The 24338-nt window shown below is 53.8% G+C and overlaps 5 protein-coding genes and 2 non-coding genes across 7 annotated transcripts; 4 read left to right on the forward strand and 3 right to left on the reverse strand.

Annotated features, from left to right (window-relative positions):
* Positions 1 to 289: 289 nt before the first annotated feature.
* GLRG_01242 (phosphatidylserine decarboxylase) lies at positions 290 to 1875 on the forward strand (the record flags this gene model as incomplete). Its single annotated transcript, XM_008091927.1, has 2 exons — positions 290 to 735; positions 786 to 1875. 2 exons carry the CDS (start codon positions 290 to 292, stop codon positions 1873 to 1875), a joined length of 1536 nt encoding a protein of 511 aa, XP_008090118.1.
* A 480-nt stretch (positions 1876 to 2355) lies between these two features.
* GLRG_01243 (nitroreductase) lies at positions 2356 to 2970 on the reverse strand (the record flags this gene model as incomplete). Its single annotated transcript, XM_008091928.1, has 1 exon — positions 2356 to 2970. One exon carries the CDS (start codon positions 2968 to 2970, stop codon positions 2356 to 2358), a length of 615 nt encoding a protein of 204 aa, XP_008090119.1.
* Positions 2971 to 5836: 2866 nt separating this feature from the next.
* GLRG_01244 (FAD binding domain-containing protein) lies at positions 5837 to 7690 on the reverse strand (the record flags this gene model as incomplete). The annotated part of the gene is made up of 1 exon (XM_008091929.1): positions 5837 to 7690. One exon carries the CDS (start codon positions 7688 to 7690, stop codon positions 5837 to 5839), a length of 1854 nt encoding a protein of 617 aa, XP_008090120.1.
* A 6056-nt stretch (positions 7691 to 13746) lies between these two features.
* On the forward strand, positions 13747 to 13851 carry GLRG_13044. Its single transcript has one exon. It is a non-coding gene; the product is annotated as a tRNA-Phe (tRNA).
* A 3462-nt stretch (positions 13852 to 17313) lies between these two features.
* Positions 17314 to 19036, forward strand: GLRG_01245 (cytochrome P450; the record flags this gene model as incomplete). Its single annotated transcript, XM_008091930.1, has 5 exons — positions 17314 to 17523; positions 17579 to 17704; positions 17752 to 17911; positions 17959 to 18564; positions 18612 to 19036. 5 exons carry the CDS (start codon positions 17314 to 17316, stop codon positions 19034 to 19036), a joined length of 1527 nt encoding a protein of 508 aa, XP_008090121.1.
* Positions 19037 to 19563: 527 nt separating this feature from the next.
* GLRG_13045 lies at positions 19564 to 19645 on the forward strand. Its single transcript has one exon. It is a non-coding gene; the product is annotated as a tRNA-Thr (tRNA).
* A 2014-nt stretch (positions 19646 to 21659) lies between these two features.
* On the reverse strand, positions 21660 to 23255 carry GLRG_01246 (uncharacterized protein; the record flags this gene model as incomplete). Its single annotated transcript, XM_008091931.1, has 1 exon — positions 21660 to 23255. The coding sequence occupies one exon, from the start codon at positions 23253 to 23255 to the stop codon at positions 21660 to 21662; it is 1596 nt and encodes a 531-aa protein (XP_008090122.1).
* Positions 23256 to 24338: the final 1083 nt, after the last annotated feature.

Genomic DNA, 24338 nt, shown 5'->3' on the forward strand with positions numbered 1-24338 from the left:
CAAGAAAGAAAACAAGTTCTTGAAACGGATTGAGCTCAGTATTAGTAGGTATGCTGTATTTCGATCCGGCGTGGTGGTTCCGGACGAAGAACGTTACATTTGCGCCTAAAGCGGTCTAGCGCTCACATGGTTTGTGCTGCGTCATCCCACAGCTGTCGCTGACCTGCAAGCTCTCGGCGCAAGTCGGTCGCTCGACCCATCTGTCATCGCCTGGCCATTGCCGTCCCTGCATACCCAGCAAAAGTTCGAGGCCCAAATCTTGCACCTCGACTGAGGTCTCCCAAACATCATGGCCACGCTGTACGCTCGCCAGAGCCAGCTAAGGGCTGCCAAATTCTTCTCCATCCCGGGGCCCTTCGCCTCGACCAGATTCTTCTCTCAGCAGCAGCAGCGCCCGCGCTTCTCCTCCCGCCTGCGCCACGCCCTCAAGAATTCAAAGGTCCAATGGTACCAGATTCCCGTTGGAGTCGGAATTGGCTTCCTTGGCTTGGTTCAGTTCTACAAGGTCTCATCGCGCGAGCGTGAAAAGGAGGAGAGGGGCGAGGTTCAGGATGGCGCGCCACCACCCAAGAAGCGTGCGAAGATCAGGCCCGATGGACCCTGGCAGGTCCAGGTCATGTCAACGCTCCCCTTGAAGGCCATTTCGAGACTATGGGGTCGCTTCAACGAATTGACTATTCCATACTACCTACGGGTTCCCGGATTCAAGCTGTATTCATGGATTTTCGGCGTCAAGTAAGTCATCCTTGGCGCAGCACAAGAACACATGCTAATCCGCCGACTAGCTTATCTGAGGTCGCCGAGCCCGACCTGCACACGTACCCGAACCTCGCCTCCTTCTTCTACCGTGAGCTTAAGCCCGGCGCCCGTCCCCTCGACCCGAATTCCAACGCCCTGCTTTCCCCGTCTGACGGTCGAGTCCTGCAGTACGGCCAGATCCAGGGCGGAGACATTGAGCAGGTCAAGGGCATGACGTATAGCATAGACGCCCTTCTCGGCAAGAACACCCCGACGCCCAGTATCTCAAGCGGCTGGTCCACGCCGCAGGAGGTCGAGGCCGAGAACTCGAACAGTGTTTCCCCGAGCCAAGACCTCGTCAAGACGGACGAGGAGTTCGCCCGCGTCAATGGCATCTCTTACACGGTTCCTAGCCTTCTGTCGGGTGCGGCCATGTCCCAGCGGAGGGGGTCTCTCAAGGACGAGGCCGGCGAGCATCCGTCGGCGTCTGCCGTCTCCGAGGTCCGCGCCGATCTTGCTCTTGGCGAGAAGCCTTGGTACGACCTCATCTCGCCAGACAACAAGACCGCTCTCTACTACGCTGTCATCTACCTCGCTCCTGGAGATTACCACCGCTTCCACTCACCCGCAAACTGGGTCGTCGAAAGACGCCGTCACTTCGCCGGTGAGCTCTTCAGCGTTTCCCCTTACCTCCAGCGCACTCTGCCGGGCCTCTTCACCCTCAACGAGCGGGTCGTTCTGCTCGGCCGATGGCGTTATGGGTTCTTCAGCTACGTCCCTGTTGGAGCCACCAACGTTGGCTCCATCAAGATCAACTTCGATCGAGAACTGCGCACCAACAGCTTGACCACCGACACGGCGGCTGACCGGGCTGCCGAGGAGGCCGCAAACCGTGGCGAGCCGTACACAGGCTTTTCCGAAGCCACCTATGCTTCTGCCAGTCCTGTGCTTGGCGGGCATGCTCTACGCAGAGGCGAGGAAATGGGCGGTTTCCAGCTGGGTAGCACGATTGTGCTGGTCTTTGAGGCACCGACGGAGGGCAAGACTCCCGAGGACAAGAAGGGATGGAGATGGGCCGTTGAGAAGGGCCAGACGGTCAGGATGGGCCAGGCGTTGGGCTACGTCGAGGAGGAGTGAGAATATCTCGTCTCTGCAGGACACGTGTCCCATGTACACATATGTAATCGACCAGAAGCGTCGCGCAGCATACCGAAAAACACAGACCATCTGTAAAAAAAGATTTAGCGGCATACAGCGTCAGCAGAGCCTCGCACAGAAAGTTCTGTAACACTAGTTTAGGTTCCAGCGGCACGGTGTCAGATTCTTATTTCAAGCCCACCCGTTTCGATGGGCCGCTCCCATCCGACTGGCTGGTCAGTACGGCCTGCATGCACACTCTTGCCCAACTTGACGACGATGGGACGATATCAATCAATCATTCAATGCGTAAATTCATCAAGTCGATCGCTAAGATGTTTCTACGGTCAAAGCAGGATTGCCGCACCCTTATAAAACTCCAGCAGATGCAGCTTTTTGTGATGTGTTCCTCCACTGATCCGTTCTTTCCCGTCCTCTATTTCTAAACCTCGCGTTGTTTTACTCAAAAAAAAGACAATCTCAAGAGCTGAAGGTCTTGAAGATCTCCTCGATGGGCTTGAACTCCTTGGGGCCGGCCTCGCCGGTCTTGCCGCCGAAGACAAGCTGGGCGTTGAGTTTCCAGCTGGCGGGGATCTTCCACTCGGCAGCGACCTGCTGGTCGACGAGGGGGTTGTAGTGCTGGAGGTTGGCGCCGAGGCCCTCGGCCTCGAGGGCGGTCCAGATGGTGAACTGCAGCATGGCGTCGGACTGGGTGGCCCAGCCGGGGAAGCGGTCGGCGTAGATGGCGAACTTCTCCTGGAAAGAGTTGACGACGTCCTGGTCCTCGAAGAAGAGGACGGAGCCGGCGGCGGCCTTGAACATGGCGAGCTTGGCGCCGGTGGATTCCCAAGACTCGGCGGGGACAATGGCCTTGAGGACGTTGACGGCGATGTCCCAGAACTTCTCGTGCTCGGCGCCGTGCAGGACGACGACTCGGTTGGACTGGGAGTTGAAGGAGGAAGGGACGTGGCGGGTGGCCTCCTTGACGATCTCGTCGATGCGCTCACGGGAGAGGGGAGTCTCCTTGGCCAAGGGATAGTAGGTGCGGCGGTTCTTGACGGCCTCGAGGACGGCGTTGGCGCTGAGAGCAGACATTTTGAAGGTTGTGGTGGTGGTGAAAGTGCGGGACAAAGGTTGTCTACGTGGTGGGATGGCAACGATAGAGCCGAGTTGAGAAAGTCTACGGGTTACTTGGATAGCTGTTCGATTAATGGAAATCATACTGGCATGGACATAGCTGGCGAGAGGAGGTGCCGATGGGTTATATAGCGGGGGAACACTCATCCCACCTTGTTTACCCCCTCGTCCAAAGGGACGTCTCAGAACTCAATGCAACCCGCTCCCCCCACCATCGACAGCACAGCAACAGCGACTTCCCCCGCTCCAGAGCGTGTCGAGTACCCCTCCACCCACGATCCGGTACCGATCATCAGACGAGCCCCCCCCCCTTCGGACCGGAATTGCGCCCGCCAGCGCTGTGGAGAGTCTTAGGGGGAACAGGTACCTGTTTGGTGGGGCGCGGCCGCTGAGCAATTCGTGTGGTAATCAGAGAAGGCGATTACCAATGACGCACGCACCGACGAGACCTGCTGGCGAAGCAAATGAAACCGATAGCGTGCTCTGAAGGAACGACGCCATCCTGAACGGAAAAGGCGGGATGATGGAGACAGGCGTTTCCACTTCTACGGTCGGCATCATCCCCTCTGGCTGGCTTTGTGCTAGGTACTTCCCATTCGCCAGTCTCGCACCCAACTCCCACTGAAGGGGATTCCATTTCCATTTCGTCCTTGCCGACGACCACAGTATAGCTGCACTACTGTCTGGACATGCAAGACAATTCCCCGGAACGAGGTGGTGACATTGACAACTCGGGAAACGTCACGACCTCGCGCGGGATTGCGAAGAATCCAAACCGCCAACGAATATTCTAGAATATTATTCCTCTTTAGCCCCTTCCTCACTCCCTCATCATCGGCGGTGAGAAGGTACCTAAAACAGCTTTCCCTCGTTGGGACAGGGGGTTAAGCATCCTAAGTCTACCTTTTCTGCAGAGGTCCGCACCTAACCATGCTAACTTTGGGGCGGCAGTCGTTGCTTTTGGGAGACCACCTAGTAGTACACTATTGACATGTTTCTCCCACTGAGGGAGGGATCCCGCGCGGCTCGAATTGCCTGTCTGCTTACATACCAAACGACTGCGTGGTGGCTTCCTTGCCTCGGTGCTCCCCTCGACGGCTCGTTCCCATGGCGGCTCTCCCCGCGCGCGAGATTCCTCAGCGTGGCAGTAGGGCCGAATGACTAGTGGCTGAGTAAGCCTACTCGACACATAACCGCGCGGGAGGACCCACCCGTCCGTCCGTCTCTCCCCCCCCCCACCGTGACTCGAGTGGTGCATGGGAATTGTTGTTCATATGCTGGACCCCCGAGAAGCTCAATCACCGGCGCGTAGCTCGATCCCGGACTCGGACTGCTGCTAAAGTCGGGAGACAGATGCCCCCGGACGGGGAATCGACTCAGATACTTATTCACTACGCAGGCTCCTCCCATCGGCCCCGATGTTGTGCTGAGGCATACAATCCGGGATTAGGGCGGTCCCCGGGCTGCGTTCTATGCCAGCAAGGGCTGGCTGGAGCACCGGTTGTGTCCTCGCCTATCTCGGAATTACGGAGCTACGGGCACGGAGTTTCGGCCTTTCGCTCATTGTGAACTTGTCGAAGCCGCCTTTGGGGTCCTAAAACAACCGTTCGAATGCTCTGGGCGAGACGTCCATGCACGCCACACGACCATGACCACACCAGCCATCCCACAGTTTCGCCGGAGAGGTTGCAAGTGCCATGCATATGTCCGCCAGGGGAGAGGGTTTCTGGCAGGCAACGCTCCGCTTGGCGATTCAATGTGCTCTGCCACAGCTCCCCCTGCGGAGGGTACCCAGGACAAAAACATGCCGAGGTCGGTCATGTCTCCGTGACACTGCAGTTTCTTATCCGTCGACACATATTGCTGTTGTTGTTTTCGGTGCCACTCGCGGTACTCGACATTTCGAATGTAAAATGTGTAGGGATGACGCTGAGGTTGTACTCGGGTGACAAAAAGACAAAAAAAGAAAAAGAAAAAGAAGCAGGGCCGGTTGCCATATTATCACCACCAAAGCACTACGAATACCATCAGTTCAGGAGCCCCCATTCCCATTAGATGGCAAGGCACAGGTGGAAAATCTATTGTTCTGGCATTTCGTGCCTTGGCTTTGAGCAAATCGTAAACGACTTGAAAATAGGCCATTTTGCTGTATCAGATGCTGAGTAGCTTACCTATTGATGCGGCGATAGTGGCAAAGGAAAACGGCCCTGCCCCCCCCCCCCCCCCCCACCCCCCCACATCCCACCCGAATAGGTAGGTAGTTTGTACCTTGCATCTCCGTCAAAGGAAACCAGCCAACCATTTTATCCTATCGAGTCCAAAGAAATCAGTAGGTTTAATCATTTGTTGTTGGTGCTACAATAATGTCATCGCCTATACTATACATGTGCAACAGCCATTGCAAACCTCAACAACGCTACAAACAACCCGATGAATGCTGTCTCTTCTTTGATGACCCATTAGCAGTCGATGGATTGCCATCTCAAAATGCGGACCCATTTGCCTATTGAACCCCTTTCCACGCCAAGGAAATAAAACCCCTGTCTTGTAACAGTATCAACTCTTTCGTTTTGTTCAGAAATCACTTCAGTCGCGTCGCCCCAAAACGCCGTGTGGGTGCAAACGGTATGCCTTCATCCATGCTCCTTTTAAAGTTTCTTGTTTCGGCCGCCGCTTAGGTCCGACGACCGAGGCCGCACCGTAATCCCCGAAGCTGTGGCACAGCACAGGACCGATTCATAGCCCACGTCAGCAGCGAACCCGGCTTTTTGTAAAATCCGTCACGGGCCATTGAGATGCGTATTAATGCGGGGGGTTTTCCCGCTTACCACGTCTCGGCGATATACTGGCCGGCCTCCTTCTTGAGCTCCCAGTATTTCTTGGCCTCCTCGCGCTCGAGATTGCCCTTCTCCATGGCGACATCGACGAGAGCCTCCTCAACACCCTCGCCCATGCCCTTGGTGCTCCCGCAGACGAAGACGCGACCATCGACGGCGTTGGAAATGTACCATACGAGGTCGGCTTGGTTGCGCACCTCCTCTTGGACGTAGCGACTCTCCCCACGACGACTTTGTACGACACGCTTGACCTCATCCTCGTGCACGCCCCACTCGCCGCTGTAAATTTCGTCGACGAGCGAGTCGCGGATGCCCTGTAGAACCCAGACCTTGTTTGCGCAGTTGGCCGTCTTCAAGCGACGCTGGACGAAGCCTCTGAAAGGGGCAATACCGACGCCAGCACCAATCAGTAGCATGGGGCCATCCGAGACAAATTGCTTGGCGAGAGGGTTGGCCATGAGGCCCTTGAACATGGGGATGTAGACCTCGGGGGTCTCTCCCCTGCCTTTGGCCTCGAGCCACTTTTGGGCCTGGCGCTCAAAGAAGCCAGAACCGATGCCGGTGCGGAGACCGCGGCGCCAGTCGGCGGTCTCATGAACTGTGACGGCGATCTCGATCAAACGGTGCACCTTCCCATCGCGCGTCTTGTAGGCGTCGTGGGGGTCATTTGAGAGAGAATAGAAACGGGGCATCAGCGTCTGTAGAGCGGACAGCAACATATCCAAGGGCGGGTGGGAGCTGGGGAACGCGTGCAGCAGCTGGGACAAGGAAACGTGGGGTCCGGTGCGGAAGTCACAGAAGACGCCCTGGCCTTCGGCGGAGCAAAGGAACGTCAGGAGCTTCTTCTCATTGGGATCGTCTGCGTACTCGGCGAGGATCCGCAGAAGCTGCTTGGTCGGGGGATAGGACTGGATGTCGGAGCACCAGGTCAGCAGGTCCCGGCGTGTGGTGACCATCTCGCGGGCCTGGTCGTCGCCCCACACGGTCGGCCAACGACCCTTTGTGGTCTTCAAGAGAACCGGCTTGTCCCGAAGGAACCGTGGTACCATGAGCACGTCGAAAACGTCATCAACACAGGCAGCATCGTTAGGTGCCATGACTCCAATGGCACCACCAACTCTGAAGTCCATATCTTCCTCGCCCGGATAGCCTGTGATGTCGAGGTCGAAGTGGTAAGTGCGCTTCTCGGCGCCGGGCTTCGTCAACTCTCGCGTCGAGTCGATGCGGGCCGCGTACACATGGTACGGGGGGTGAGGCTGCACGTATCTGGGGGGCTCTTTGGTGGTGTCGGTGGTGTCGTGGGTGAAGTTCTTGAGTTGGTTCTGGACGGTAGCGAGACCGGCGTCCTTATTCCCACGAGCGTCGGCGCCGAGAGAAATGGCAGAGTCTGTAGGGGAGGAAGCGGAGGCAGCGGAGCGAGGTACGGGCTCAAAGAAAACGGTTTGCTCGGGCAAGTCGACGATGTTGGTGAGGTTTGTGGGGATTTCGCCAATCTTGAGAGCGAGCGACTTGTACGCATCGTTGTCGGGGAAGGGGATGCTCTCGTACTCAAGGCCTTCCTTCTTGGCCCCCAGCTTCATGCAGCAACCGCCACCGCAGCATCTCTGGATCAATTGAGCTGTCGATTCACCAGTGATGCGTTGGATATCGGCAGGGCTCTGTGCGATGAGCCGCGTGGAAGCGCGGCGTCGGCGTGGGGGCTCAGCCTGGGGCTCTTCGTCTTGGTCCTCTGACTCTTCCGAGTAGGTGAGAGAGGGGGCAACGGAAGAAATGCTAGGTTCCTCGGGGATGCAATCGCCAGTTGACCTGATCAAAGAGGACGCCATGGCGGTGGTGGCCATTGTACTGTGCATCGCTAGGTGTTCGCTCCGGCGTCTGCTGTCGAGGACGTTGCTCGGGTGGCGATAATAGTAATAATGTCACCCGTGTTGTTGGTGGGTGGCAGGGGGTCTCAGGATTTTTGGGTGGAAGATGGCGTAAAGCAGTAATTGTGAGTGGTAGGATCGGGGGGCGGATAGTCAGTAGGTATTGAGCATACTGCTGCTAATAAGGCAAGACGTGGGAAGGTGGCTTGGTATGTATGTGTTGAGTGCTTGGTTGGTTGGGTTAATCAACGGATGAAAGCAGCGGGTGTGGAATTATTGATCAGATAAGTCTGCGATCAGATAAGCGGCGCCGGTTGGTTATATCAGCAGCGAGGGAAAGGGAGGGAAAAGGAGTCAGGGAGATTGGACGGGGTAAAGTAAAAAAAAGTAGTACGAATGGAAAGTTTTCTAGGACTAAGGAGGTCGGTCGATGAGGTAAAAAGTAAATAAAAATAAAGAATGGAGGGGGAAACCTGGCCAGACCCGGGAAAAGGAAAGGCGTGCGTGCGTGCCGGCCGAGGGGTGTTTTTTTTTTCCCTTTTCCGTCGATCTTGACCGAGGAAGCAGTATCACTTTTCTTGAATTATTATCCTCGTTTTGACTGGATTGACGGGACTACCAGGTACAGGGCCACACAGAGGTGATGACAGAACGAGATCAGTCTGCATGCAAACCAAGGTACTCCGAAGCCATGGCATGGACTCTCAATTCCATAGAGAAGTGAGGAAAAGTGAAAGGCTCAGATTCTCCGGTTTGGTGGAGAAGCGACAGGGGGGCCCCGGGATCGCCCTGGCGCCACCTTCGTACCGTCATACATCGTACATCGTACTTCTAGGTGGCCGCAGTCGGACAGTGAACTGGGTCAGGTCTGCACACTGTCTCAATGCTGGGATGGATGAGATGCCCTGGCATCACCCTCCAGGATGGCTGATGGCGTTTAGCATGAGCTGAGCTGAGCATTTGTTGAATGTCCGTGATTACAGCAGGCATGATGATATGATGATGATGTACCAAGTACAGCGATGGCTGCAGGAGGCATGGTAGACGAGCAGGCACGAAAAAAAAAAGCATAGAACATGTCAGAAGCACCTAGTGTCGAGTACACGGCCTCGTGCTCGTGCTCGTGCTTCGGCCCTGGGAGGGGGCGTGTGAACAGTTATCAATCAGCATCAAAAATGCTCGTCCTCCACTTTCGCCATCGCGGTCTACGCCGATGTCGCCCATCCTTCCTGATGACGAGAAGACTTTGTACCTAGGTACGCTGTACCGTAATCTTTTCTTTTCTCCAACCTTCGTTTTCTCCTTTCCCGGCTATTCTTACTCAGCATTGGCTCTTCCATCAACCGAGGTGGAATGACCCGACCCGGTACCAGGCTTCTCCTTCCCTCTCTCCTCAAAGCACCTGATGTTTTTCGTTTTCCGAACCTCTCGCACTAAGGCGCCAAACAGAACAAGAGTGTGGCGTTCTGGCCTCGCCGACGCACTCACTCCATCTGTTGGCCATTGAGACGACGCCTATTTCACCATTCTCCCTCACCATTGCTCTTTCCCGTCGTGACTTGCCGCTACGCTACGATCATGCAGGTGGTGCGGTGCATAATGAGATATATGGATGGCCTACGGAGTACACTATTGGGCATGGACGATAATGATCCGAGCAGCTCCATCAGTAGCACCCCGACATCCTACTTCGCCCTCAGCACCTGACGAGGTGCTCCTGGCGAGGACTAAACCCCCAACGATTTAATGAGGCAATCTCTTCGCACACCACGCTCATTCGATGGAAACGGTACGCTGAGTGGAACCCAGTAGCTACAAGTCGCGCGACGGACTTCACCGCTCACCGAAACGAGCAGGATCCGGCCAAGAAGCTTGTCGGTTCAGCCCATCTCACAAAGCCATCAGCCCTTGCATCACCGCTCCTTTCCGTTAGTTTCCGCCTCGCGCACTGTGCGCTTATGCCACCGCCGTCTGCTCCAACTGTTGAACCCTAACCAGGCAATAAACCCTCTAAGCGCACCACATGCTGCACGACTGACAAAGGCAGCCCTCCTCGGAATGAGACATTGTCGGCTGCGATACGATTGGACATATCTCGTTACGTCCTGCATCCGCTGAGGCACACTACGGGCTACGGAAGCCGTTTGCCGAACCGAGCACTTACGGTCTTCTTCCCATCCCCAGCCTCCGCTCCCAATAGAACCGCTCACGTGAGCGCACCCGTCTCGAACCGAACGCTAGCCGAGGAGGAAGGACCCTTTATTCCCCGTTGCCCGACGGGCCAACTATTGATTGTCCGCATCTTGCATTACCTGACGGACCGTCATATGTTTTGGCCCGTATGGTGCTCGTTCGTAGCCCTTCGTCCAATTAGGTATGCAGCCCGCTCTACTCAGCCGGGGGGGGCTGTTTGGCTTTTTCCGGCTTGAGTCGACACATGATCTTATCGTCAGTTATCAATCTCATCAAATCAATCACATCTAATCTGATTGCGCACATCTCCGAGACCGGCTCCTCACCCCTTGGTGCCCATGCTGGTTTAGCAACCTGGCAACCCTTCCCGACACAAACCGAGACCATGGGGCTGCGCAGCCAAGACCCGCTTGCGTCTTCTTACACGCACGCCTCTGTCTCATCCTCATTTCGCACTCGCGACTGTTCGTACACTCAAGGCTTCGGCTTAATGGCTACCGTTGTGCTGCTCCACCACTGCCAACGCCCCTTTACAAGGCATGGGTTCGATCTGATAACTTAACTCACTTCTCCCCTTCATCAAACCCGTTAGCCAATCGACAGTTCCATACCTTCGGCTACTGACTTTCATCGTTAGGTCCGTTCGGTGACCTACGGTTTTATTTTCGCCCTGTTTCAAACGCTTCCAAACAGCTCCCATGCAAAGCAGGACAAACTTCGTCCGCGCTGTTCTGGATTGGGAAGCCAAATTCAAGCGATATTGCTGCATTACCATGTGTTTGTCTTAATCTGAAGTATCCGCTTGCTGCCATGGGCCCGACTATGTCAAAAGCCCACATCAGACTACCTCTTCTAGCATCGTGGGGCCTGCAGCAAGACTCTTCCTTCTCGGCCTCCAATGTCCGCCCCAGCATCTTCGTGTTCGCACGTGAACTTCACATCACTCGGCCAATCGACATCGTCACGGTTGGCCGATCACTCATCACAGTGTGCATGTACACCGGCCACTTGGTCTCTCCACAACGTAGGGCACGGCGCCAGTCCGAAGGCGCGTTCCTGCGTTTCCTCCATCCCAGCTGTCGGTCCACTAACCATTGCCCGGGTCCAACGTGGTCCAGTCCTGGCTCTACGTATAGGCATATAGAAACCGCTGCCATGTCATCTCGGCTGTCTCTTGAGTACTTTCTGTCCAGGTTAGCCCAATACCAGCAAATGAAGCGCACCGCCGGTTTGGTTGGAGATGGCCTGCTACCAGACATCATAGCCCCCGTTCCATTTCGATATGTGTTTGTTCATGGAAAACCTTGGGATGTCTTGGAAGCGATATGGTGAGCAAACCGACCATGGGAGGGTTCTTTGGCTGTCAGAACACTGACCGAGGGCCGACCAAGTTATCTGCCGTTGGATGCTCACCCCTGATCAAGGTGTTTGGTCCGCGAGTGCTTGACGTCTATGGCACGGAATGTGTGGCGTGCCTATCGCATTTTGCTTTCACTGCATAATTGTCCACTGGTACGTGTGCAGTAAGTTGTCACCTGCAGTGCCGGCTAGTTGCTACCCATAATGAGTCTTGGAACGGCCCAAGACCGCGACAAGCAGCATCTGTCCTCTGTCCTAGTCAAGATCTCCGCCTGCCCTTTCAAAGGGTCTGAAGGCATTTATGATACGCACTACTCAAGATGACCCTAATCTAACGTCAAATGAGTGCCAGTCGGCTCACTATTTGGCGTCATTGCTTATTTATGCATCGAAACTCCGTTCACAGCGAGGGCCGTAGATGCTGGAAACGCCATGTAGAGATATCATTGTCTCCGGAAACAACCATTGGACGCCGCCGTCGACCCACCAACGCAGGTCAATGCCGCTTGGGACTCCAGATGGACTCTCGACAACGGATCTCTTCAACGTTGGTGGTTCTCCATCCTCATCGCCTTCGCCGTGGGTAGTGCCGTAAAATAGAGGTCCTCGATGCGCCCTCAGGCATGTAGAATGCGTGGCGTGGATGTCCAGCACCGAAACAGAGCTGGTAGCAACGGTCTCAGTATTCCACATCGCCAGCTAAATAGACCACGTTCTTCTTTCATGTCAGATATCGTCAATTTTCAACAATCGACTATCTACCATCACACCAGGCTGCACCTTGTCGGCAGATAGAAGCAATGCCGCCATTTCCTCCTTTCTCAGAGACATGAACTCGTCAGCCGGCTTGGGCTTTCCAAGGACTGGACCGCTGACAACGTCCCAAGGGTACGTAAAGATCCGAATATCCCCAGAACTGTACGCGTCGTCGACGGGATCAGACATGCAAACAACACATCAGCCCTCCACTAAACAGCAAGCCGAGGAACCAGAGATAAACCTCATACTATAGGCGGCAAAGGTCGTTGATGATGACGGGACGCGGAGAGCAGTATATTTCGGTAAGAGGGCCCTGTCTCTGTACATCGTATTATCTGTCTTCTTGCAATCTCTTCCATTGAAGACTTCAGCAGGCCTTCGACGGACCTTCAACAAGTCTTTTTTGTCATATGAAGATTGCTGAGTTCCCATGCTCGTTGTCTGTGAGGGTAAGCAAGAAGAGGCTCGATACCCCCGGCCACACCCTAAGCACGAGCGGTCGCAGACTGAGGAGAACCAGATGCGTTTGGACAACCTTTTGCACTCCACAAGCGAAGGTCAACACACCGTAGAGTTTCCAGCTATTCTGAACTAAACGCAGGGAGAGCAAGTAGGTCCAGAGACCAAGACACAAGATCTTATCCCATATACTTTACAAAAATTGTTGTGCCAAGTGCCGAGGAAGACACCCCGACGCCAAATGATGTACTACGAGGATTCGAGACCAGTGATGGATGTAGGCTCTAGGAAACCAAAAGTCAGATGTCATCCCTATGACGCGTCCCCACGTTCTGCATTTCACTCAGACCATCGAGAGGCACGCGCACAGCAACCGAAATATGGAAGAATGAGAGTTTGTTACCAAGCTACCGGGCGTTGTTGCCTCGAGCTTTTCCCGGCAACGTCAGTCAGTGTGCCACGTCCGAGTCAAGGCTCAGGATGCGCCCGAAAAGATAGCACCAGACGTAAATTCCGTCACAACTCTATGTATAGGTCGCCGAAGTGACCGAAGTGGCCAGAAGGACGGACAATCAGAGAATCAAACTCTGGACCTACCGCATTTTCATTTTCATGCCAAACGCTCATTATACCGCAAACCAGTCGCCCTTGGTATGATCTAGCCCGGACTTGAACCGGAGACCTTCAACGAACGAGATGAGGCCATTCGAAGGTGCCTCGGCTTGTGAGACTGACTTCATTAACTAACCACACAACCAGGTCAATAATGTTGTTGGTGGCAGCTCTGATAAAGATGATTATTGCAACCAAAGGCTGTTGTTGTTGTCGTCGGTGGGAAGCCATCGCGAAGCTGGCCTGAAGCTAACAGAATGAAGGTGATACTGGCGGCGTCTTCGGGTGACTTTACCAAAATTCCAAATGACCGGGTTGTCAAGATCAAATGGGGAGGTATGACGTGCACACAAGGCGTACCGAAAAGGTTGCGGAGGAGAGTGTGGGTGTGAGTGTGAGTGTGAGTGTGAGTGTGAGTGTGAGTGTGAGTGAGTCTGTGAGTGTGTCTGTGTGTGTGCGTACTCTAGCTACAGGATGCTGCTGACTCGTTCTCATGAATAGGGAGTAAGTAGGTAGACTCAGTTGTGGGGCCAGCGTCTCAGCCGGATTCCACCGTCAATCTCACCGCCCCGGACACAGGGTTGGTGCCCTCTTGACTGTCCACGATATGAGCCACCATTTTCATCTCATCTACCATCCGAAGATAAGCTGCGGGCATAGCTCAGTTGGGAGAGCGTCAGACTGAAGCGGATCTCGATCCGAGAAACTTCATTCAATCAATCTGAAGGTCGTGTGTTCAATCCACACTGACCGCATCTTCAACTTTTGTGCCAACAAGGTTCAGTGCTGGCTAACATACTACCTTACCTACCTACCTACCGCCCACGACTTGGGGCAGGCAAGTGGATGGATAATAGATATATATAGTAAGTAGGAGAAGGGAGAGAGAGGAAGGAACCCTGCCTGCTTTTTTGCTGCCGTTCTCTTATCTGCGTGCTTGCTTGGCCTTCTTCGCTTTGGCAGTCGGTCAAATTGGTCAAATACTTCTCTCTCTCTCTCTCTCTCTCCTGATCGATGAAGGCTGACTTCGCTGATCTGCGAATACCAGCAGCCGAGCCGGCCTTTGCCCGCGGCGTCATTCAACTGAAGCTGACTGCATGTGAGAACAATGGAACTCCAGTGCGTTGGTTGTTGATACGTAACAGAACACGGCATTTTTCTGTGGCTTAGTGGTTTCCGTTCATCTGTCCATTCATTGGCACAGTTCCATTCTGATGATGCCTGACGGTCGACACCGAGCCGCGTCCCCGGAAAACTTAATGTTATGGCGGGATCAGGTTCAGACAGGGGCCAGATAGGTAGTAGGTAGTCAGTCGGTCGTTTGGATTTCCCCTTGTGAAAGAGCACGTTCGGGTCGGCACGTGTGCCGGCAGAAGAGTAATTAATTAATTAATTAGCCCTCGAGTCGTCCGGTCAGTGCGAGCCTTGTAAAGGTTGACTAACGGGCAGATACCGTGGCAAAACTGCATGCTTGATCTGTAGTCACGGCTTATCCGGTATCGCCATTGAACGAACGAACCAACAGTGCCCGACCCGCGTTTGCTTTTCGACCCGGATTGGCGAGGTCTGCTCACTGGGTGACAACATTGCGAGAGATGGTTAAAACACGATGGACGAAGCACGCGCAGTCCTCCTCGGAGCTGAAAACAGTATCCGTACCGTGACAAGCTTTGCAGACGTAGAAGCCGGCTGCCGTCTTGGCAAAGAGGGTGGTAAGTATTGACACTGGAGTTTCTCGACATCCACCAAAAACGATGACTGCAAGGTTCCTCAAGTGAGGAGAATACGAACCCTGGTCAGGGGGCAACATCGACGACGACTAGGGGCGGGCTTGGCAGTGTGTTGTTTGCTTCAAGGGATGATCGTGGACGAACCGTGAGGAATTGTGAACTTGTGGCCATGTTCCCTACATGTCGCATACCCCTCCCAGTTACATACCTAGTACGGAGTATAGGAAATCCTGTAGATGCGTCGCGTACCTCAACGCTCCGTGCACATAGGGAACGGCCGCTGCTAGGCTTGCTTGGATGGATGGAACCAGCCGGAGAGGCTGACAGGGGGGAAAGCGCTAAGCATTGGGCGACGTCGGTTAATACTGCCCTCGCGGAGGATTACCCATGTGCCTATTCTACACTAGGACATCATCCTTGGCAGGCGGGGCATGCGTTTCCCAAAGTTGTAGCAACCCGTGTGTGTGTGCTAGCAGCGAAAGACGCCATGGTGATTTCAGCTGCGCGGACAAATTGACAAGCAAGTTTGGGTCCTTGCATGGAAAGGAGTAAGACAACAACGACAAACAGCCCACACGGAGCCCATGACTGCGCCGTCGGCGAGAGGTACCTAGCGGCAGGATCCGAGACAAGGCTTTGTGGTTGTCAAGGGATGCCTGATTGTCGTCGGTTGGTTGCCACGTCGTCAAAGCAGGCGGCTCTGGTGTTGGAGCTGTTCATAGTACCTAGCTGGCTGGGGGCGGGCGGCACGGGTGACTCCCAATGTCAAAGTGTGCTCGTCGCAGGAAATCTAGGTATACAACTAGGTTGGGCGATATCGAATATCGGATTTCCCAAACATGTTGCATTTGTGGGGCGGACAAAGTGGGCTCGGGGCAGATCCCAGATTTGGACGCAACGGGGAATAAAAGTGCGAAATTGAACAAGTAGGAAAGGAAGAAGAAGAAGAAGCAGCTTTTTGCGAAAGCATGAGGCGATGCTTCGAGAAGACAAGGGCTTGGGTGGGTTGAGGTTAGAAGATAGTCGGAGATGGGATGAATGTGGAGGAGTTGCGCAACACTAACAATTTCTGGCGCGTCTCGGCCGCTAAGCGAGCCGAAAGATGCCCCTGGATCCGTGCCAGAGAGGTAGGTACCTAGTAGCCTGTAGGTGGTACCTAGTTTAGGTAAGTACAGTAGGTAGGGTAGGGCACATCACCAAGACTGGGGACGGTTCCTGGATGTCTCTGCCGGGGCGAAACAGGAGAAAGAGCACTTGAGGATAACTGTATGGGTCCCGGTTTCTTTTTCCCTCCCCAAGGGGGAGGGTACGCTACGTACAGGGGAAGATTACCTAAAACATCGATGACCAAGGTACCTCGGTAGGTAGGTAGATTGATCAATACTCCGTACAGCATCAACATCAACATCAACATTTGCTAACAGCAACCACAAGACCAGCCGGGCCAAGGGTTGCTGTGGACGCAAGGACGCCGGGCGATGGATGGCAATTCAAACGGACGCCTCAACCACTGGTGAGCCGATGCTTGGGGCTCTTCTTTGAGGCACGACTGGTGGCAGCAAGCTAAAATCCGGAGGTGGCAGCTCCCGAACGACTCCTGTTGACCTCCATGTTTCAGATGCGCCTGGCAAGTCCGCGAAACCGCTCTCGACGTCCAAGGAAGCAGAGGTCGATCACGTCCCAGTCGGTCCAAACTCCCAAACCCTTCGGATTTCACTCGTGCTCAGCCCAGGCGCAAGGACAAGCCTACCGGCCCCGAGAGAGTGAGGTGCCGTCGAGGTCGGGGTTGCTTGTGTTGTGTTTTGGCCCTGTTGCCGGGAGGGGAGAGTGGGAAGCCCTGCTTTGCCTGTGTTGCATGTCGTCCGTGTTTCTGGTATGTGCGCTCGCGCGCCGCGCGCCGTATTGATTTTCGATTTGATCTGTACTTTTTTTCTTTCTTCCGATTTCGTCTTCTTTCGCTTTATTCACGGCTTCTACTGCTTGAGAGACCCAAACCACCATCTCGTCTGTTTCCTGTCTGTCCTCTCCGACCCCGGGGGCTGGAGATAGTTGAAACTCGACGACACCAACTACATACCAGACAACTACTCGAAGAGACTGAGGAACGAACGGGACGCGGCCGAGCAATCGACTCTTGTCAACTTCTGGCGTTGCATTTGTTTGACTTTGTCTCTTATCGACCACGAACAACCTTTATGCCATCATCAGGCCGTCGACTTTGCACCAGGCTTGGCTAGTAATTTGCTCATTCTAATGGCCAATGTCTGGGAGACATATCTGAGTCGTCAAACTTCCCCTCGTGCTGCGGCAAGGCAACTTTCATTCTTTCACGATAGCGAGGCGATTTGATTTCGACATAGCTCGTGCCAACGTGGTGGCGTTCTAATCCCCTTTCAATTGAGGACCGATCCTTGACGCGTACATTATTCTGGACGCACAACGCCTTCGAAAAGGTCAACCGCGCCCCCAATGAATCAGACATCAACCATGTCGTCCATGCCAATGGAACTCAACCTGCCTCGCGTGGTACCCGGGGGCAGGCACATTAACTACTATGTCGCCATCAGCACCGTACTCTTGGTAGTTTGGCTATTTCAGTCCAGGAAGAAGACGATCCCCAACATGCCTTTCTACAAGGCCGCCAAGACGAAGTGGATGTTTGATGCAGAGACGTTGATTCGCGATAGCTATAGCAAGGTACGTTGACGCAATCAACGTTTCGTTGTCGTCGAGTTACTTATAACATTCTTAGTTTCGCGATACTGTATATCAGATCAAGGCCACGGAGGGCCTGCAAGTACTGGTACCTGCAAGCCTGATCGGGGAGCTCAGAGGCCTGCCTGAAGAGATCCTGAGTGCCACGGAGGCCGTAGATGAGGTATGCCTCCAGTTTTGTTTCACTCATCTATCATACTGACCATATAGGCCATGTTAAGCAAATATACAAACTTCACTTTGGGTGACCATGCAGACATGCTGTCGACACTCGTAAGGTGCAGGCTTTCACAGAACCTTGCGCGTCTTGTGCCCCAACTGAAGGGAGAGCTCGAATACGTCGTGGCCACAGAGTTTCCCGACTGCAATGGTAAGCCGCCGGCCGGCATCTCAACCGCTCAATACTTACCATTCCAGATTGGACGCCGATAAAATTCCAACCTTTCGCCCTTCGAGCTATCGCACGGATCAGTGGCCGAGCGTTCGTTGGCCCTGACATCAACCGACAGGAGCAGTGGATGGACATTAGCATCAACTTCGCCATTCACGTCTTCGTTGCCGTTGTGAAGATGCAGCTGTTCCCTGGGTGGGCCCGGCCTATTGCGCAGTATGGGGTGTCGGAACTGAGACAAATTCGCAACGACGTCGACAAGGCTAGCGCGATGCTGAAGCCAATCATAGAAGAGAGGTTGCGGGATCTGGAGATGCCGAGCGGCGAAAAGTCACCAGATGACTTGATTCAATGGCTCGTCGAAGCCCTGCCGGAAGATGAAAAAATGGACATCAGGTCCCAGGCACACCTGCAGCTCATTCTGGCGGCAGCCTCAATCCACACGACCAACAATTTGGTTACCGACTGCATTTACGATCTCGCAGCTCACCCAGAGGCGCAGGACATGCTGCGGGAAGAGGCGCACCAAGTTCTCGAGGTTGAGCACGGCTGGGCAAGGAAAGACAGCATGGCCAAGCTGAAGAAGCTGGATAGCTTCATGAAGGAAACCCAGCGTCTTGCCGGAAACATTAGTGAGTTGGACATGACAGATGCCAAAGCTTGGGCTAACACGTCTCAGCATCTTTCATACGCAAAGTTGTCAAGCCAATTGATCTCTCTGATGGCACTCACTTGCCCCCAGGCACCAAGGTACTGGCGCCACAGGCTGGCATTTCGCACGATGAACGATATTTTGAAGATCCCGATACGTTCGACGCGCTGCGGTTTTACAAGCTACGACAACAGTCTGACGAGGATGCCAACCGGTGGCAATTCACCAGCATTAGCGACACGAACATGAACTTTGGGGCTGGCAAGCACGCCTGTCCTGGCAGATTCTTTGCAGGGAACGAGATCAAGCTGGTCTTGGCGTATTTCCTGCTCAACTACGATATCAAGCTTAAGGACGGGGAGACGCGGCCAAAGCCAAGTATCATGGTAATGAGCAAGTCACCTGACCCCAACGCGGAAATCCTATTTCGGAGGCGGACGGTGGCGTTTTGAGCCACGTAGTGCAACAGAGATGGATCAATATAAAAGAGGTGTAGACCAAACCTCGGTAATTGGGGAGGGGGCTCCCACGAACCAAATCACAGTGATGCCGTGTATACAGACGCCGCGCTCTCGGATCTTTGGTGGCGGGCCTGGAGCTCCAGGGTATTGGACGGACAAATCGGAAAGGGTTATGGAGGAAATACCATTGTACATATGACCAGAGACACATATATGATCAATCTGTCCATCGCGGGAGTGCCGCGTATGAATATCATTAGAGGCAAGGACAGCGAGATCTTACATTAGAGTCGTCCGTTTGTTTTATGTTGCTGCTTGTTGCTTGTTGCATGTGTATAGAATTCTTCGCAATGAGAGAGAAAATAGAAACCATCGCTAAAGATCATATCCCGCCGCTTCGGTTGATTTCCACGTCCTCATGAAAGGGGTGATTGGAGAATTACTGACAGTATCGTCTGGCTGTGCTGATATTCATAATAATATATGTATTGACCACCATTGGGAAAAAGCAATCAACAGCCTTGTTGGCTAAGTGGTATAGCGTCTCACTAGTATGCTAGTGTCATGAGAAGATCGGCGGTTCGATTCCGCCACGAGGCATTGAAACATAGCATTTGTTTTTTTTCTCATTCTTAATACCTGCTAGGAAGTCACCCAATCAATTTACGGTAAGCTTGTGGGCAGTAAGGAATACCTTCTTCTCTTCTTTTTTCTTTTCGGTTCCCACAGTAAATAACCAATAAGAAACGCAAACTACCATACAGGAAGACCTCTCTTTATCATTCATAGGGTCCCGCTAAGCCTATAAACCAAACACATGATAATAAATGGCCCGCCCGTCTTTTGCACTTTGACATTTCCATGCATCCATTCGGTGGAAGAAGACGCCCCCTTCATGCAAATGAGAACAGCCGGGGACCTTGTCTTGACCTTCCTTGCATATTACAGCGGCTTGTCACCATGCTTTCACCGGGCTATGCCAAACAAGGACAAGCCGCCCCGACCCGTCGTATATGGCGATGCGGAAATCATAGATTTTTATCTGGTTGAGCTTGCCTCGTCTGCCCTCATTGTCAACAGGCATCCACAACTGCCTGTATCACCTAGAGCAGGCGGGCAGACAGGAAGGACATGGAGGGAGATACTCGTCGGAGTTTGGCTTGTGATAGAGCAAGCCGAGCTGGAAAGGTCGTAAAACCGAGCAGACGTATTCCCCTCAGCCCGACAGGCTGACTGCATTGGGAGACCAGGAATGCGATCATCGCCAGAAGCAGGCTGCAAGCTTTTTCCTGTTGGCATTGCCGGAATACATATCAAACTGCCCACCACGTCCCCCCCTTTTCCCACTGAAATCTGGGCGTCGAATAACATCTGAACAACAATGGCATGCTTCCCGCAATGCCCGTCGGGCTCTTCGTGACGCTCGATGGCTTGATCGGAACGTGGCACCACCACCACCACCAAAACCGCCGCCCGCCAAAGACGTCGCGGCCTTATACGAAACAAGCCATTAACAACATTGACATCTCCCAAGTCTCCCGCCACGTTTTGATGATTCGTCCTCAGCCCTGCGGATGCATCCATCCCTGGCTCGTCACCGTCCACGGGAATGCAAAAGGCCGAGGGCAGCTTTGCAACCCGCGCAAGTACAATTCCCAAACCACTTCATCCAGTCCAGTCGTCGCCGCTAGATGCCGATTCTAATTCCAATAAACAGCCTACTTGTATATCCAGGCTGTCGTCACTGCTATTGCCAAGGATCTCTGGTTGGTCATGCTGCTATCCAAGCTTCAAGAAAGAGTCCGAAAGGGCTGTCACACATGTCCGCCAAGCTTCTCGTGGACTTGGCTGCAATCTCGCCGTCAGCCATCTCACTTGCTCGCGGAGGTGCACTGCGTCCACGACAACCTACCGTGAACCCCCCCCCGTCTGTCCGATGAGTGCATTCTTTGTAGCGCCATCCTCAGCGGGACGGCGGGACTGATCACATGTGTGTCTTGCTTGGCCCCTCACTTCTCTCAGCTCCGCACTCTCGGACCCATTGTAGAATGCTGTGTAGGACTTGCATTAGTTTCTCGCGAGATAGTGCTTATGTACCGGTACATCGGCTGTTAGATTTACCATTCCATACTGGACCTTCTCCATGGTTCGTCCCGACATGTGTGGGGATATCGCTCTCGTGCGCTAGCCAAAGCGATGGTGATTAGATATCGGCTGAACGGGCTAGTTTATGCCGCAAACTCGATCGCCCCCCAACAGTTACTAGTAGTAAATGAATAAATGTGCAAATAGATACAATTTCGAACATGATTGCTACCATCCCGCGTGGATTACATGCCCCCCATGGAATATAAGCTTGAATTCCCAATATAATCTGACAGCATAGCCCATGATCCAATCCAGAAAGTAAAGAGCCCTCACGATATCATATCTGTACACACCAAAAACACTGGGTATCAAAAAGGCTGCCCAAGTAAAGCAAATCCGTCATCCGAATCCAGATACGATCATGTTATGTAGCCTCGTGCCGTTTGTATCCAAGGCTCACAAGTGCGTATGGATCCCGACGCCGCGTAAAGTATGAAATCAAAAGCGCACTCGCTGATCAAACTCATCAAATTGCTGACGGCCAGCTCGTATCCTCATACGCTTGTCCATTGCCACCCGTCCAGTTTTCGGTCGATGCTCTCGGTGGCGTAGAAAATTGCATGCCGTGCCCTAGAGGTTCTGAGATGTGCTCAGGAATTGCCTCGTGTCCAGGCCATACTCTACCGCTTCCTGTAAGTGGGCCGAAGAACTCATCCGGCGGTTTCACCGCACTGTCTCTCCACCAGTGGAAAAGGACGTCTTGCTGCCAACGGCGAAAGTTCTTAATCTTTAGTCGAATTGTCTGAGTGAAGGTCGAGTAGAGAAGCTCAACTGCAAGTGGCGAAGTCCGCAGCTGGTGCAGGAGCCACCTGGTGATGAAATCAGACTTGTCCTCCCCTTTAAACTCGGTGATCAATTTGGAGATGCTATATTCCTTTTGAGCCGCGCACAGCTGCAGATTCCTCGCTGGGCTGTCAAGAGGATTTTTTGCAGCGCGCTTCAGCTCATCCAGAGCCGTCAGCGGCTCCGGTCGGAGAACGTGGTCGGGGCAAGATAAAAGCTCCGGGAACTGCCAGTGAGCGAGGGTCTTCGATTCTGGAGGAGGGCTGTCGAGTGACAGATCATCTCCAATGTTGGGGTCGAGAGCATACGCGATTTTGAAGGATGGATGCTTCTTCATTGCCCCCTTTTGCTTGCAAATCTCCTTGAGCCTGTCAACCTCCTCCGTAAGGTGGTCGACATGTTGTCGCTTCTCGCGTTCTTCTTCCGGAAATTCGTCCATGAACTCGATCTCTTCCGCGCTAGGCGGCTTCCTAGCAGACCTTTTTACATCCATGCTGTAGGTGTATTGGCTGTGGTAGAGGAGAAGATCATCGTACTCTTCTCTGGCGTTGCTCAAGTCTCCGACTGCAGACACGAGATCCTCCCAGAGCGGATGGGAATCGTCGGTCGGTCCATTACGAGAAATGCCGGTCAGCTCATAAGGTATGTCCGTTGATTCCTCAGCTTCGCTGTCTTCAGAATCATCCGTGTGAGGGGCTGATCGAATATTCCTCCCGCTCCCCGCAGCCAGAAGGCTAAAAAATCGCGTCTCGATTTTGATAAGTTCGACCTCCTGCTCGTCTAGCGCGAATTCATGTTCCTCGTACCCGGACTCGAGCCAATGATACTCTGTGCGAAGTGACTGCATTTCTGCAAAGCGTTTGTCCAGCAATTCGTTAGACATGCCCGGTAGACCTTGCCGACCCCTAACAAGAATGGGGCGGAGCATATGCATGAAGGTGTTATCGGCTTCATCTTTCCTACGACGCAGCTCCTGGAGAGCTTTGCGCTTGGTAGTCATGTTTTCTTTGATTAAGTTCAGCCGTTGACGCCGCTCCTTCATCTGTATCCAAAGCTCCTGAACACCGTCGTCCTCTATAGAGGCCACTGATGCTGCCGAAGAGGCATCGGATGCAACCAAGCTGGGGACAGAGCTCTGAGAAATTTCAAGACGTGAGACCTTATTCGTGATAGAGTCGGTCAGTTGCTTTCTTCCTTGCTCAAAAGTCCGGCCTTTGGCACTGGGCAGAAGAGGTGGAAACGTGGTCCTATTTTGATGGTCAAAGTAATCGGCATCCATGGAGCTGGTTTCGGACTCTGAACTGGTGTACTCTTGATGCCATGATCCTGAGGATAACGACATAGATGGAGATAGACTTCGTTGAATCGGGATGTTGATCGCTCCTCTACTCTTGAGGGCCGTATTAAGAGTCGACAGCGGTGGGGGAGGGGGTGGCGGTGGTGTATGTAGTAAGGTGGTTGATTCGGGTTGTCGGCGTCCGAGGTGAAGCGGCGCGGGCGGCGGCGGAGGAGGAGGAGGAGGGAGATGTTTAGACATATAATCTGTTCTTTGTCGATCATCTCGAGACGCAGGACATAGAGTGGTCGGGCCCAAAGCCTGAAAGACAGTGTGGTGGTGATGAGATATATCAGGCTCTGTTTGCAGAGGCAAAGGGGCCATCGAGGACTCATGGAAGAATACGTTCGGTCGCATCGACGCTAGCAGAGGAGGAGGTCGTGGTCGTGGTCGTGGCCGTGGTAGTTGTGGCAACCGTGGAAGTCGATCATGATCATTATCGGTACCATCGATAGACTTGACTTTGGACGTTATATCATGCTCGTGAGATGGATCATCCAGTGGCGGGCTCGAGGCAAAGCCCCGTCGGCCAGAGTAGTCGATTGTGGCCATGAAGGGAAGCTATGGTGCGTGAAGGACGCGGCACTGTGCCATCGCTATGAGGTGTTCCGATGGACCCAAGAAGGAAGAAGGGAGAAGTCGGCGTTGATTGCCCTGCAATCGAAAAACAATAGTGAAGCGAGCGAGACCTCAAAATTGTCGTCGTGGACGTAGTGGACGCGGCTCGTTCCAGTCACCACCACCCGCAGAAGCTGCTAATTACGGTTGCATGCCAGCAGCAGCAATAGCAAGCAGCAGTAACAGACGTGTGAGAGGAAGGATGGCCAGCCACAAGCCGGGTCGTGAAGCCGTTGGGGGAACCACCTTGTCCCTTGCCGGTAAGCTGACCCACCTTCCTTCCGGGTCCTAGGCCCCTGTTCTAAGCGGAGACGGACCAGGAGTTGCGCTGCTGCCAATACTGATACTAAGCCAGATGTGTCAGCTGGTCCGCTAATGAGCTTGAGCTCCCGTGGGGGGAAGCCGTCA

This window comes from Colletotrichum graminicola (assembly GCF_000149035.1).
Source record: "Colletotrichum graminicola M1.001 genomic scaffold supercont1.3, whole genome shotgun sequence".
NCBI lineage: Eukaryota > Fungi > Ascomycota > Sordariomycetes > Glomerellales > Glomerellaceae > Colletotrichum > Colletotrichum graminicola.